The 16,537-nt window shown below is 40.7% G+C and overlaps 1 protein-coding gene across 2 annotated transcripts in view; it reads right to left on the bottom strand.

Moving 5' to 3' along the window:
• APBB1IP (amyloid beta precursor protein binding family B member 1 interacting protein) overlaps nt 1-16,537 on the bottom strand; it is a 129,995-nt gene that overhangs the window by 11,080 nt on the left and 102,378 nt on the right. For both annotated transcript variants that reach the window (XM_024254067.3, XM_063727257.1), the window contains exon 10: nt 14,468-14,578. In XM_024254067.3, coding sequence (XP_024109835.2) covers nt 14,468-14,578 — 111 coding nt within the window. The remainder of the gene's footprint in view (nt 1-14,467; nt 14,579-16,537) is intronic.

Below are 16,537 nucleotides of genomic sequence, written 5' to 3'. Positions count from 1 at the left end.
TCTGGCTCCCTTGGTGATGCAGAAATCGTTCAGCCTTGCAGACATCATAGAGCAAGTCACTGGGCTTGTTCTCCACCGTGTCTTGAGACTTTGCCAAGGAGCTTATTGCCTAATCGAGCCTTTTGCTGAATAATCATTTGCAAAGAGGTTTCAGGAAAATGCTGGTGCAGTGTCACTGGCCAGGCTCTTTCGCAAGGTGATTTGATTGTTCCTGATCATAAAGAGGGAGAAGCTCTCTTGGGACATGAGAACAGCACACAGAGGTCAGGGCGATTGTGGACTGTCACTGCTTAAAGGGCTCTTATAGACCCTCTGAGCTTATGAAATGAGAAAACAGGGTGAGAGAGGCTAAGCAATTTATCCAAGGCCAAAGGTAGTGAAAGAACCAAGATCCTGTTTGTTCAACAAATATCTCTGGGTGCCAAGAAATATGCTAATTCCTAGGTACATTAAGAGGAGTAAGAGAGGCAAGACCCCATGGCTCACACCTGTAATCCCAGCACTTTGAGAGGCCAAGGCAGGCAGATCACTTGAGGCTAGAAATTTGAGATCGGCCTAGGCAACACAGTGAAACCTTGTCTCTACAAAAAGTACAAAAATTAACCAGGTGTTGTGGCACACACCTGTAGTTCCAGCTACTAGAGAGGCTAAAGTGGGAGGATAGATGGAACCAGGTGTTCGAGGCTGCGGTGAGCCATGATTGTGCCACTGTGCTCCAGACTGGGCTGGAGGAGATCCTATCTCAAACAAACAAACAAAAAAACAACAACAAAAAGAGTAATAAGAGAGCTCATGTGTTAATTGGGCAATGCTCGCTGGAGGTGTTTTAGGGAGAGATGTATGTAAACGCATGATGTAATCAAATCACATATGTAATGTGATTATGAAATAGTATGTTCCATACTTAAAAGTTTGAAAATGGGCCAAGAAAGGGTCTTTGGAAGAAGTGACAGAATGCTGTAATATATTCGGAGAACATGGAAAAATTCTGTATGGCTAAGGTCTGGAAACCATGGAATGAAGAAGCAGAAATTAAGCTGGGGAGGAATCTGAGTAAAGACCCTTGAGTCAAGCTAGAATCTAGACATGATCCCCTGGGCAGTGGTGGGGCACAGGACATTTTAAAACAGCACAGTGACACAGGAAGTCACTGGGGGCTATGAGGAAGATGGATCCGGAGTGAAGAATAAGATTGAACTGAGGGAGGGCTCAATGGGAGACCTTGATGATCTCCCATTAAAAGAACTTGTTGATAGATTAATGAGAAATGGGGAGAGGAAGAAAATCAGGCATGCTTTCTCTGTTTCTAGCTTGGTAGAGTAGGTGGACGTTATGGGTTTAATTATCTCCCCCCTCCTAAAAGCTATGTTGAAGTACTCCCTCCTGGTACCTATGAATGTAACCTTATTTGGAAATAGGGTCATTGCAGATGTAATCAAGTTAAGATGAAGTCATCCTGATGAAAGTGGGCTCTAAATCCCAAGAGACTGGTGTAAGCCGGGTGCGGTGGCTGACAGCTGTAATCACAGCACTTTGGGAGGCCAAGGTGGGTGGATTGCTTGAGCCCAAGAGCTCAAGATCAGCCTGGGCAACATAGCTAAACCTCATCTCTGCAAAAAATACAAAAAATTAGCCAAGTGTGGTGGTGTGCACCTGTAGTCCCAGCTACTTGGGAGGCTGAGGCAGGAGGATCACTTGAGCCCAGGAAGTTGAGGCTGCAGTGAGCTGTGATCATACCACCACATTCAACCTGAGCAACAGAGTGAGACCCTGTCTCAAAAAACCAAAAAACACCAAAACCGACAAAAAACAAGCAAACAAAAACAACCACCAAAATGACATGTTCTTATAAGAAGAGAAGAAACAGACACAGACAAAGAAAGAAGATGGTCACATGTTGAGGGAGGCAGAGATTGGCACACGCAGCTGCAAGCCAAGGAATGCCAGCACTGCTGGGAGCTGCCGGAAGCTAGGAGAGGCGTGGAGGCATGGAACAGATTTTGCCTCTGAGCCCTCAGAAGGAACACAACTCTGGTTTTGATTTTGGACTTCTGCTTCCAATATCACCTTGATTTGGGACTTCTGGTCTCCTGAACTGTTCAAGAAATAAATTTCTGTGAAGTTATCTAGTTACCAGCAGTTTGTTACGGCAGCTCCAGAAAACGAATAGATTAGGTGATGGTGCCATTCATCCTTGAGGGACTGCGGAAAGCAGGGGGTGGAGGAAAGGTTGAAATCAGTGTCCGTGATAGAGGTACCCCTCAGACATGTGGTTACTGCATGTGTGGGGCTAGGGAAGAAGGTGAGACTGTCCACTACGGATTGGGAATCATTTGTCTCCAACACAGACAATGGTTGGAGCTGTGGCTGCGAATATGATCTCAGCGAGAGCATGGGGAGTCTGGTGACAACTGAATTTAGGACCCTGGAGAGCATTACAGTGTGTAGGGAAGGAGGAGGCACCAGCAGTAGCAGAGCAGGGGTCCAGGCTGAAGACTATAAAATGAGGATGCTGTCATCAATGCAAAAGATGTCACGAGGACTGGAGAAAGCCACTATTCTTTGGAAATCTTAATAATAGCAGTTTCCACAGAGGTGCAGGGAGAAGCCTGCTAGCATGCAAACTCCACAAAGCCAGAGGTCTTTGTTTTGTTTACTGATGTACCCCAAAGTCTGAATAAAGAAAATTCAAAAGATATATGTATATATTCGTAGAGAAAGGGTCTGCCTCTGTTGCCCAGGCTGGAGTGCAGTGGTGCAATCATGGCTCCCTGAAACTTCCAACGCCTGGGCTAAAGTGATTCTCCCACCTCAGCCACCTGAGGAGCTGGGACCACAGATGTGCGCCACCATGCCCAGCTAATGTTTTTAAATTTTTTGTAGAGATGAGATTTCACAATGTTGCCCAGGTTGGTCTTGAACTTCTGCTTTCAAACAATCCCCCTGCCTCGGCCTCCCAAAGTGCTGGAATTACAGGTGTAGGCCACTGTGCCTGGCCAAAAGGAATGTTCTTGAATGAATGAATTACACTATGAGAATAAAAGTTGAGGCCGGGGTTCGAGATCAGCCTGACCAACATGGTGAAACCCCGTCTCTACCAAAAATACAAAAATTAGCTGGATGTGGTGGCGGGCGCCTGTAATCCCAGCTACTCAGGAGGCTGAGGCTGAGGCAGGAGAATTGCTTGAACCTGGGAGGTGGAGGTTGCAGTGAGCCGAGATCACACCACCGCACTCCAGCCTGGGCGACAGAGCGAGACTCCGTCTCAAAAAAAAAAGAAAAAAGTTGAGGACATGGAGGGCATCATCATTTTCTCAGGAAGTCTGAGTTAAAGAGAAGACAGAAGCCAAAGGTGCTGCTTGAAGAGGTGGGACAGATACAACTGAGGGGAGTGAGTTAGAGCCCCCAAACCAAGGAATATTTGAAAATGTTTGTGGCCCAAGGAAAAGAGAAGAATTGTCTGGAGAGTGGTTTGAAGATGCTGAAGCCAAAGGGAGTGGCTGACGATGTGGTTCCAGAGGCCACGTTGGAGATGGGAGCCATCTTCCTCTGAGATGGAGAGTCAGGAGGTAGGAGAGTTATTGTGTGGGATAAATTTAGAAGTAAAGAGGAAGTAAACCGGGACGATTCAATCCTGTTCTCTGTTTTCTTTCTTATCCTTTCTTTCTTTCTTTCTTTCTTTTTCTTTCTTTCTTTCTCTTTCTTTCTTTCTTTCTTTCTTTCTTTCTTTCTTTCTTTCTTTCTTTCTTTCTTTCTTTCTTTCTTTCTTTCTTTCTTTCTTTCTTTCTTTCTTTCTTTCTTTCTTTCTTTCTTTCTTTCTTTCTTTCTTTCTTTCTTTCTTTCATCTTTCCCTCCCTCCCTCCCTCCTTCCCTCCCTCCCTCCCTCCCTCCCTTCCTTCCTTCCTTTCTTTCTTTCTTTTTTAGAGGTAGGTCTTGCTCTGTTGCCCAGGCCACAGTGCAATGGTGTGACTGTGGCTCACGGCACCCTGAAACTCCTGGCCTCAAGCAATCCTTCCGCCTCAGCCTCCTCAGTAGCTGGGACTACAGGTGTGCACCACCACACCAGGCTGATTTTTAAATATTTTGTAGAGATGGGGGTCTCCCTATGTTGCCCAGGCTGGTCTCAAACTCCTGGGGTCAAGTGGTCCTCCTGCCTTGACCTCCCAAAATGCTGGGATTACACACATGAGCCCCAGTGCCCAGCTAATTAAGCATTTCTTTAGAGACAGAATCTCATTCTGTTGCCCCAGCTGGAGTGCAGTAGTGTGATCATAACTCCCTGCAACCTTGAATGTGGGCTCGAGGGATCTTCCTGCCTCAGCCTTCTGAGTAGTGGGAACTATAGGTGCATGCTACCACACCCTGCTGATTTAAAAAGTTTTTCTGTAGAGATGGGGTCTTGATATGTTGCTCAGGCTGGTCTCGAGCTCCTGGGCTCAAGCGATTCTTCTGCCTTGGCCTCCCAAAGTGCTGGGATTACAGGCATGAGCCACTGTGCCTGGCCTGAACCATGTTTTGAAGGACACAATGGTACAGGGGGCTTTGATCTGCACTCCATCCATCCATCCATCCATCCATCCATCCATCCATCCATCCACCCACCCATCTGTCCATCCACCCATCCATTAATCTGTCCAGTCATCTGATATGTATTGAGCATTTACAATGTGTCAAATATCATTCCAAGCTCTGGAACACAATAGTGAACACAATAGAAAAAGTCTTTGCTCTCATGACATTTATATTCTACTATGGGAGAAAGCCAATAAAAATACAAAACACTAAAGTAATATAATTTTTCACTGTGAAAAATACTGTAAAGAAAAATACAGCTGAGTAAGGGGTAGGAAGCAGGTGAGCGACGGGGCAGAATTCCAGCACTTCTTCCATGATATTCCACTACTTCCTAACAGGTCTCCATAGAAACATAATTTCTTCCGGAAGATATTTACTTCTGCCACATTGCATCTAGCCCCAGAATGGAATGAGAAAGAATGCATGAAGGAATGGCTTCTATCCACGCACAAAAGTGCCTTTATGAGGGCTAAGGAAACTGAACGTGAGTGAGACTGGGAAGCCCTGCTGGACTGCAAATATGAGTGAAACTGCAGTTGTACGGTAAGGGGATGATTTCCCCTGACTACGTTGCCCCTCCCCCGAGCCACTGCGGTACCCACACATGGAAAGTCCCCCCGGACTCACACTCAGGTTTTTTACCATACTGGGTCTTTCTGTGGGAGGCTTGCTTCTGCATGGGCGTATGGAGAGCACTGTGAGTACCAAGTACCAACAGGGCTGAAACACGTGAGGCCAGCAATGGACAAAGAGAGGGAATGGGGCTAACAGCAGCCAGGTGGACAAATGTGGCAGTGGCTCACCATCCCTGCCAGATGTGATGATGCACCAGATGGGCTCTTTATGCTGTGCTGTGGGAGGCATGGTCCACAGAACCTCTGGACTTGAGAGCCTGACCGGCTTTCCCACACCATCCAGTGGGCCCTCTGTGGGTCTCCCAGGGCCCATGCAGTTTGGACAGTGTATCCTCGGCAGAGTTAGTGTAGGATTCGGGTCTAACCTGGACTTAGGAGGCCCTCTAGTGCTGAAATGACATACAAAAGTCAATCTGCTCACAATTTCTGCATATGCCCACTGAAAAAGCACGGTCACAAACAAATCCAGACAGGGAAGACGGAAATACATACCTAATTCAACAATGCAAAGATAGAGCCCAATATCTACAAGGAGTAAGAATAGCCTAGAAAATATAGTCTCACTAAATGGACAAAAAGAGGTGCCAGCTATCCGGCAGACAAAGAATTCAAAAATAGCTGTTATAACAAAACTCAGCAAACTTCAAGAAAACACAGAGAAGCAATTCAGAAATTTATCAGAAACATTCATCAGATAAATAGAAATAATTAAAAAACAAACAAACCCTGGAGCTGAAAAGTACAACAAACAAAATGAAAAATGAAACAGAGGACATCAACTGCAGAATCAGTCAGCTTGAAGGCAGGCTATTTGAAAATACATAGTCAAAGGAGAAAAAGGGAAAAAAATGAAAAGGAATAAAGAAAAAATTACAAGACCCATGGGACATCATCAAAAGAGCAAATCTACATATCAGTAACATTAAAGAGAGAGTAAAGAATGAAAAGGGATAGAAAGCTTATATAAATAAATAATAATAGAAAAGTTTCCAAATCAGAAGAAAGATACAAATATCCAGGCACAGAAAGGTCAAAGGTCAGCAATCAGATTCAACCCAAATAAGAATACTCCAATATATATCATAATCAAATTCTCAAAGGTCAAAGACAAAGAGATGCATCTGAAAGCATCAAGAAAAAAAAGCAAATAACACATAAGGGAATTCTAATATGCCTGGCAGCAGACTTAGCAGAAACCTTGCAGGCCGAGAGAGTGGGACAACATATTCAGAGTGGTGAAAGATAAAAAAAAGCCTGCCAACCAAGAATACTGTACCCAGAAAAGCTATTCTTCAGAAATGAAGGCGATAAAGACTTTTTCAGCCAAAGAAAGATCTCAGATAAACAATCTAATGATGCCTCTCAAGGAACTAGAAAAAATAAGAACAAACTAAACCCCAAATTGGTAGGAGAAAAGAAATAATAAAGATCAGAGCACAAATAAATGAAATAGAGATTAATTTCATTCATTTGAAAAAGAAATACTAAGGCTAAAAGAGGCTAAAAAACAAATATTAATAAAACAAAGAGTAAGTTTTTTGAAAAAATAAATAAAATTGAGAAACCTTTAGCTAATCTAAGAAAAGAAAGATAACTGAAAGAAATAAAATGAAAGATGAAAAAAAGACATTACAACTGATACTACAAAAATACAAAAGATCATAAAAACTACTATAAATAATTACACACTAACAAAATGAAAAACCTAGGAAAACATGACTAAAATCCTAGATGCATATAACCTACCATGATTGAAACAGGAAGAAACAGAAAATCTAAAAAGACCAACAATGAGTAATGAAATTGAAGCTGTAATAAAAAGTCTCCTATCAAAGAAAAGCCCAGGACCTGACGGCTTCACTGCTGAGTTCTACAAACATATAAAGACTAATTCTTCACAAACTATTTCAAAAAATTGAAAAGGAGGAAATACTTCCAAACACATTCTACGAGGCCTACATTAGCCCGATTCCAAAACCAGACATGGACACAACCAAAAAGAAAAGCTACAGGTCAACATCCCTGATGAACATAGATACAAAAGTCCTCAACAGAATACTAGCAATCTGAATTAAATAGCACATTTAAAAGGTCATTCACCATGATCAAGTGGGATTCATCCCAGCAATACAAGGATAATTTAGCATATATAAATCAATAAATGTGACATATCACATTAACATAATAAAGATTAAAAACCAAATGCTTATTTCAATAGATGCAGAGAAAGCATTTGACAAAAATTCAGCATCTCAACAAATTAGGTATAGAAGAAACATACCTCAACATAATAAAGTTTATATATGTTAAACCCACAGGCAACATCACACTGAATGGGAAAAAATTAGAAGCTTTTTCCCTAAGATCTCTAACAAGATAAGGATGCCCACTTTCACTGCTACTATTCAGCATAGTACTGGAACTCTTAGCGAGACCAGCTAGGCAAGAGAAAGAAAGAAAAGGCATCTAAATTGGAAAGGAAGAAGTCAAACTGTCCCTGTTTGCAGACAACATGATCTCATATGTAGAAAATCTCAAAGACTCCACCAAAAAAACTATTAGAACTAATAAACAAATGCAGTAAAGTTTCAGGATAGAAAATCGGCATAGAAAAGTTAGCATTTCTATGCAACAGTAGCCAACTATCTGAAAATCAAGAAAGCAATCCCATTACAATACCCACACAAAAATAAAATACCTGGAAATAAATTTAACCGATGTGGAGAAAGAGCTCTATGATGAAAACTATAAAAAATTGATAAAAGAAGGTGAAGAAGATATAAATGGAAAGATATCCCGTGTTCATAAATTGGAAGAATTAATGTTGTTATAATGTCCGTGCTACCAAAAGTAATTTACAGATTCAAAGCAATCCCTTGAACAATGAGAACACATGGACACAGGAAGGAGAACATCACACACCGGGGCCTGTTGTGGGGTGGAGGGAGTGGAGAGGGATAGCATTAGGAGATATACCTAATGTTAAATGACGAGTTAATGGGTGCAGCACACCAACATGGCACATGTATACATATGTAACTAACCTGCACGTTGTGCACATGTACCCTAAAACTTAAAGTATAATAATAAAAAAAATTATAATGTCATACTTCACACAGAAATAGAAAAAAAAATCCTCAAATTTATATGGAAACACAGACTCCAAATAGCCAAAGCAACCTTGAGCAAAAAGAACAAAGCTGGAGGAGTCACACAAACTGATTTCAAAATATACTACAAATCTATAGCAGTGTGGTATTGGCATAAAAACAGACACATAGACCAACGGAACAAAATAGGGAGTCCAGAAATAAATCAATGCATTTAGAGCCAACTGATTTTCAACAAAGGTGTCCCCCACAGAAGAAAAAGAAGAAGAAAAACAAACCAAAAAAGTCACATTGAGGGAAAGATAGTCTCTTCAATAAACAGTGTTGGATTAACTGGATAACTACATGCAAAGCATGTAACTTGACCCCTATTTCTCACCATAAACAAAAATCAACCCAAAATAGATTAGTTAACATATGACCCAAAACTGGCCGGGCGCAGTGGCTCACACCTGTAATCCCAGCACTTTGAGAGGCTGAGGCAGGCGGATCACCTGAGGTCAGGAGTTCGAGACCAGCCTGGCTAACATGGTGAGACCCCATCACTACTAAAAAATACAAAAAATTAGCTGGGAGTGGTGGCACGCTCCTGTAATCCCAGCTACTCGGGAGGCTGAGGCAGGAGAATTGCTTGAACCCGAGAGGCGGAGGTTGCAGTGAGCTGAGATCATGCCATTGTACTCCAGCTTGGTCAACAAGAGCGAAACTGTGTCTCAAAAAAACAAAACAAAACAAACAAACAAACCAACAAAAAGAAAGACCCAAAACTATGAATCTGCATAGCAAGGAAAACAATCAACAGAGTAAAGAGACAACCTACAGAATGAGAAAAAATATTTGCAAATTATACATTTGACTAAGGGTTAATAAGAAGAATTTATAAGGAACTCATATAACTCACTAGCAAAAAACCCAAATAATCCAATTTTTAAAAAGTGGACAAAAGATGTGAATAGATATTTCACCAAAGAAGACATACACAGGGCCAATAGGAATTTAAAAAATGCTTAACATCACTAACCATCAAGGAAATGCAAATCAAAACTACAATGAGATTTTGCATCATCCCAATTAGAATGGCTATGATAAAAGGACAAAAAATAGCAAATGCTGACAAGGATGTGGAAGAACAAGAACTCTTATGCACCATTGGCAGATGTGTAAATTAGTCTAGCCATTACAGAAAACAGTATGGAGGTGCCTCAAAAAACTGAAAAATACATCTACCATATGATCCAGTATTTCCACTGTTGGGTATCTATACAAAGGAAATGAAATCAATATGTCAAAGAGACACCTGCCCTCTCATGTTTATTGCAGCACTGTTCACAACAGCTAAGATCTAGAATCAACCTAAATGCCCATCAGTGGATGAACAGATAAAGAAAATACAAAAATATTTAGATTCCACTCATATATGGAATCTAAAAAAAATGATCTCATAGGAGTTGAGAGTAGAATAGTGGTTACTAGAGACCGGAGAGAATGGGGACAGAGGTTTGTCAATGAGTACAGTGTTATAGTTAGGAAGAATAAGTTCTGGTACTCTACTGCAAGGTAGGATGACTATAGCTAACAATAATGCATTGTATATTTCAAATAGCTAGAAGAGAGGATTTTATAATAAATGTTTGTGCTAATTACCATTATTTGATCATTACACAATGTTTACATATATCAAAACATCACATTGTGTATCATAATGTACAATTACTATGTGTCAATTAAAAAATAAATGAATAAATACAAAGGAAAAAAAGAAAAGCAAATTTCTGGGCCCAATCCCAGACTTACTAAATCAAAAACCCTGGGGGCCTAGCAATCTGTGTCTTAACAATCTAAATGGTTCTGATGCATACAAAAGTTTGAGAACCACTGGTTAATAAAGAGATTTATTTAATACTAGAGGGCAATAATAACTACCACTTACTAAGTGCTGATATATTTCTAGACATTGCACTAATGATTTTGTAGGCATATCATATTTAATTCTCAAAAGAAGGGCTGGACGCTCTCATCTCTTGAAGATGTGCAGTGAGGCTTAGCATCTTATTAGTGACCCAGTTACTAAGTGACAGGGCCAGGACTCAGACGCCAATCTTTCTGACAGCACCTCTCATGAACAGCCATAGTCATCAAGCTCATATTGAAGAATAAACTTTAGCCTGGACTTATCAGGCCATGAAATCATGCAATCTTTTTTTTTTTTCTTTGAGACAAAGTCTCACTCCGTCGCCCAGGCTGGGTGCAGTGGTGTGATCTCAGCTCATTACAACTTCCACCTCCCGGGTTCAAGCGATTCGCGTACCTCAGCCTCCTGAGTAGCTAGGATTACAGGAGCATGCCACCACGCCCAGCTAATTTTTGTATTTTTAGTACAGATGGAGTTTCACCATTTTGGCCAGGCTGGTCTCAAACTTCTGACCTCAGGTGATCCATCCACCTTGGCCTCCCAAAGTGCTGGGATTACAGGTGTGAGCCACCACACCTGGCCTAAATCTGTTAACATGCCTCCCTGTATCCTTAATCCCTCTTGCAATCTACACACACATTCTTTGCATTTTGGAAATTGGCTCACCCTAATAAAGAATAGCAAGAGTTTTTATTTTTTTAAAACAGCAGACAAAAAGGGAAATAAGTGACCACAATGTTCATAAACAAATTAGGTTCTCCAAACCTCAACAGTTACCCTTTTACTCAGCAAATTAATAAGAATTCTCAATATTTTGGGAAGGAACTGAGAAGCATGCTTAAGAACAAAATGAGCAGGGTGATTGCATATGAGGAAATTGGCTTTAGAACAGAACATCATCATCCTGAGAAAAAAGGAAATACACATTCTGCAGGGGTTGCTCATGACTCTTGCTCCCAGATCCATCAGTCCTGCTGGTTTCTCCACCTCTGAGCCCCCTCTCTCCTTTGGGGAGATACTCAACTCTCTCTTGAAGACCCAGGCCTTGGATAGTAGGAATTTTTAGAAATTCTAGTTCAATACTCTGGGACTTAGGATTTCTATTCTTGGTGTAATCTCAGGATAACCTCATTTTCTAGGTCAGACAGTTCAAGTCCTGCCAATTGTGGGTCCTAGTCCCAAACTTATGTGTCAGTTTGAGAAACTGAGTCCCTCCCCTGTTCACTGTGTCTAAATCCCCATGCTGGGAACCTCTTGTCAGAGACCTTGTCTTTTTCTTGACAGACATCCCTGCTCTGGCTTCTGGACTCCAGCCCTGGGGTTTGGCTCCTGCTTCCTTCTGCTAGACTTTTATCCTGTCTGCTCACTCTGAAGGCCATTTCATCACCAGCTAAGCCACGATTACTGATGGTTAGAGTGAGGATACATTCTAACACTCAGTAGAAAACTTGACCATGCTTAGGAAAAATGAAGATTCCTAGGCTCCATCTTTAAACCCTAACCCTAACCCTAGGTTCCATCATTATTTTGATTTAGTGGGCCTAGGGCCTGGGAACCTGCATTTGTAATGAGTCTCCAGTGACTCTGATTCAGCCAGTTTACCGACCAGTGTTTCAGAAACTTTCTCCAAAACCTTCTCCTGATTTAAGAAGTGTGGACAAGTCTTTGGCAATGAAGTGTGTTGGAATGCTCCATTTTGGTAATTTATCAGGGTCTTAGGATTCCAAACATGGAAAGATGTGGCTCAAGGGCAGGTGGCATTGTGGGAGGGGCAAGGTAGTGGGCAATGCTTCGTGTCCGGATCTCTGGGGACCTGAGAAACTGTCTGAGAGAACGGCCTCTGAGCCACACTGCCTGAGTTCTCATTCTGACTTGGCCACTTCCTGGCTGGGGAGTCTGTCTGCACATATACCACATCTACAAAGAAAATGCCATATAAGTGCTTGCCATTATTCTTATTTTTCCTATATCAGGAACAGACAAGGAGGGGCGAGGACCAGAAGCAGGCAGGGCATGCTCCTCATCTCTCTTCCTTCTGACCAAACAGAGCTCCCTCACCTCAGGGCTTTCCACTTCCTGTACTTATTCCTGGAGGGCTCGTACTGCAGGTAATTCTTGCTCCCTCACTTCATTCACATCTTTTGTCAAATGTCACTTCCTAGAGAGCCTTTCTGTGAACACTCCATCCAAAGGAGCCCTGGCCCCAACCCTACCTCATATTGCTTCTTGTTACTACTTGACATCGCATTGCATAGTTTTTGTTCTTTGCCATTTTCCTCACGTTGAATGTAAACTCCATGAGGACAGGGATTGTTGTATTTTTTTCATTGCCGCATTCCCACCACTATTCCAGGTGATGGGAATGTGGCAGTAAAAATAATAATGACAATAATAATCCTTGTCATTCAACAAAAGTTGTCATTCAAAACATTTTTTTTCTTTTTCTTTTCTTTTTTTTTTTTTGAGACAGAGTCTCTCTCTGTCGCCCAGGCTGGAGTGCAGTGGTGTGATCTTGGCTTGCTGCAACCTCCGCCTCCCGGGTTCAAGTGATTCTCCTGCCTCAAGCCTCTCAAGTAATTGGAACTACAGGCGTGCACCACCACGCCCAGCTACTTTTTGTATTTTCAGTAGAGACAGGACTTCACCACGTTGGCCAGGCTGGTCTAGAATCCTTGGCCTCAAATGATCCGTCCGCCTCAGCCTCCCACAGTGCTGGGACTACAGGTGTGAGTCACCGTGCCCGGCTGTCATTCAACAAATATTAAATGAATAAATGAATGAGTGAGTGAATGGATCCAGCCTTCTGCCTTCAGTGCTTTCACAGTCATTATTCTGGAGCTCTTCTGTCTAGGGCAGACTTCTTGACAGCAGCATTGTTGACATTGGGGGCCAGAGAAGTCTTTGGTGTGAGGGTTTTCTTGTGCACTGCAAGGTATTTAGCAGCATACCTGGCCTACTAGATGTCAGGAGTCCCTGCTCCATGCCCCAAGCTATGACAATCAAAAACGTTTTTAGGGTTTGCCAAATGACCCTTGGAGGCAAAATGCCTGGTTGAGAACCACTGAGGGAGTATCGGGCTGACTGAGCTAGTATAGCGGGTTTTATTATTAATATTATCTGTAAATAACTAAAAGTGGATGCTTAGGAATTAAAAAAAAGGCTAGGACATCTGAATGAAAGCCACTGAAATCCTGAGTCCTTGATAAAGCCAGGAATTTCAACCAATTATTATTTGATGATTACAATAAGTGATTGTAATTGTTCAGGGAGTCAAAATTACTAAATATGATTGAATTCTCCTGGTTATTGTATTTGACTAAAAAGAAACACGGACAAAAACTTACCATGGTCCTCAATCCAGAGTTCTGCAGGCATACAGAAAGACTCGTAACACATCACATGTGTGGTTGTAATAACCCATCTCCTGATCAGACTGATCTGAGATTCTAATTTTTAAAAATGTAAATCGGCCAGGAGTGGTGGCTGATGCCTGCAACCCCAGCACTTTGGGATGCCAAGGTAGGTGGATTGCCTGAGCCCAGGAGTTTGAGACCAGCCTGGGTAATATGGTAAAGCCCTGTCTTAACTAAAAATACAAAAATTAGCTGGTGTGGTGGTGCGCACCTCTAGTCCCAGATACTTGAGAGGCTAAGGCAGGAGGATTGCTTGAGCCTGGGAGGCTGAGGCTGCAGTGGGCTATGATTGCGCCACTGCACTCCACCCTGGGTGACATAGTGAGACTCTGTCTCAAAAAAATGTAAACCATATCTAACATTTGATAATACATATTGCCTTTTGACAATATACACCTTAAGTTTCATGATCCAGTAATTAAAACAACTTTTTTTTTTGCTATTTTCTATAAGTTGTCTAGGAAATCTTGCAAATTTCTAATTTCTAAAATCTTCTTATGGTGGAATGAGCTCAATAAATAAAGAACTGAAAACTTTTTTTAGCCTTATCAATAACATTATAATTTGTTTAAAATGTGGAACTTTCATTTTCAGAAGTGAAGAAATCCCCAGACAGAGTTACCTTAAAGTTTTAGGCTCAGATAGGAGGCTTTGGGGAAAATGCCCCAAATTGATAGAAATGTTTCCCTCATTCCTATTTCGGTTAAACAATTTCTTATTGTTACACATATGGCTAACTATATAACATTTAACATTTTCTACCTTGAAAAAAAATTAACTCAAATTGCTTATACATCTAAATGAAGACTTCTTATAACATACCTTTAAAACAAAGCAATAGTCAGTGGGCGCTTTATATTTCATTTTATGCTGAGTCCCATAGTAAATGTTGACATTTTCAAACTGTATAAAACATGCCAGATCTCGAGATGTCTGAAAGACAGGGAAGAAAAAATAAAACTTCAACTGAGTTGACAGTTAACAATTTTCCAGAGTTGTCCTTCATAGCACAACTAAGGATTATATTTTAGTAAAGAAAATATTGACTTTTAGGTAATTTATATAAACATCTGCCGTGTATAGTTTTTCTCAAAGGCAAGTCTGAAAGGTTGAAATGGAAACTGATATGGCCAAATTGGGGGACAATTTAGTAAGATCTATGCATAAATCTTTCCCAATATGAAAGATATTGAATGTTCCCAACACAAAGAAATGATAAATGTTTGAGATGATGGATGTGCTAATCACCTTGATCTGATCACCATATATTATATGTATCAAAACATCACTATGTACATTATGCATATGTACAATTATTATTTGTCAATCAAAAAATAAAATTAATTTTTTAAAAAGAGTGCAGCCAAGGAAAATCGGTGCCACTGACCCAGAAACAGAGTGAAAGATTATACTGCTGTTCTAATGCCTGCCTGGGGACTCCCAGAGTCAGGATGGACTGTCCTTGAGATGTCATTATCGATGCAGTCGAGACAAGGTGACCGCTTAGCCAGAAATTTCATTTTGACTTTTGCCATTCTAAGTCCGTGATGGATTTTGTGATTGAGCATTAAAAAAAAAGTCCCCCTCAGGACGAACAATGAGAGATAAACTTATGCTCAGTAAATTAGCACACACTTCATGCACTTCCTCCTGAGAAAAAGGATTTCTTTCACAAGTTCTCTTTACTGCAGGCAGTGTTGCCATGGAAACAGAGACCTCTCCTCCACGGATAACAGGCACTGTGAAGACTGCAGCCTGTAATCTACATATCTGGTTACACTTCAATTACAAATGTGTTCCATTATTTTTTTCTTTCGCCTTCTATAATTCTTTACCTAGTTAGTGAAGAAAGAATAGATGGCAGAACTATTTACACCTTAGTGCACAATTATTTCTTTACATATGCTTGTACATTCTTTTCTTACAAGATATTTTCTTCTGGATGTTCAAAGTTTACATTTTTAAGTTACAAATGAATGCATATTAGTCACAATTAAAAAATATATATATATATAAATAATAAAATGCACTTCTTCCTTCACCACCCCTTTTTCTTATTTTGTTCTTTTCTCCAAAGGTACCACAGTTAATAGTTTGGTAGTATTCTATTCTGTTCTATTTCACGACGTTGCCCAGGCTGGTATTGAATTCCTGAGCTCAAGTGATCTGCCTTCCTTGGCCTTCCAAAGTGTTGGGATTAGAGCTGTGAGCCACTGTCCTCCGCCTTCTTCTTAACATTGCATCTAGGAATCTTTCTATATCAAGACACATTAATTAATATATGACATTCATTTTATGGCTGCAGAGAATTCTACTGTATAGGTGTAGCGATTTATTTAACTATTCTACTACAGATGATTAAAAGTTATTTCAATATTTAGCTATTACAAAAAATACGTGCATATGAGCTTATATTTCTGTGAGATAGATTTGTCAAGCATGGAGTTGCCATTTGAAAGGATTTTTATTCCCTTTTACATGTACACAGATTTTGCTAAATTGTCCCCCAGTTTGGCCGTATGAGTTTCTATTCCAAGCTCCCAGGCGTGAGTGTCCCTTTTTCTTACCCACTCGCACCAAAATTTGGATATTATCTATATTGTTTATTTTCTCAATCTCATGTTTAATTTTCATTTCCCTGATTACTAGTGAGACGGAGCAACTTTTAGTTATGCGATGGTTACAAGTACTTCTTTTTCTATAAATTTTCCCTTTAAAAGCTTTGCCATTTTTCTGTATGTTTATCTTTTTCTTATTGATTTGTTGAAGTCTTTATATTTTATGGATATTCATACTTGTTTATACATGTTGCAAATGTACTGTCTCTCTGTAGTCAGTCTTTCATTTCTTGTTTGTTATCTTTGGCCATAAGGTATTAAAAATAACTTTATA

Source organism: Pongo abelii, chromosome 8, assembly GCF_028885655.2.
Source record: "Pongo abelii isolate AG06213 chromosome 8, NHGRI_mPonAbe1-v2.0_pri, whole genome shotgun sequence".
NCBI lineage: Eukaryota > Metazoa > Chordata > Mammalia > Primates > Hominidae > Pongo > Pongo abelii.
The sequence above is the reverse complement of the archived record's forward strand: the minus strand, read 5'-3'. Positions and strand labels throughout refer to the sequence as shown.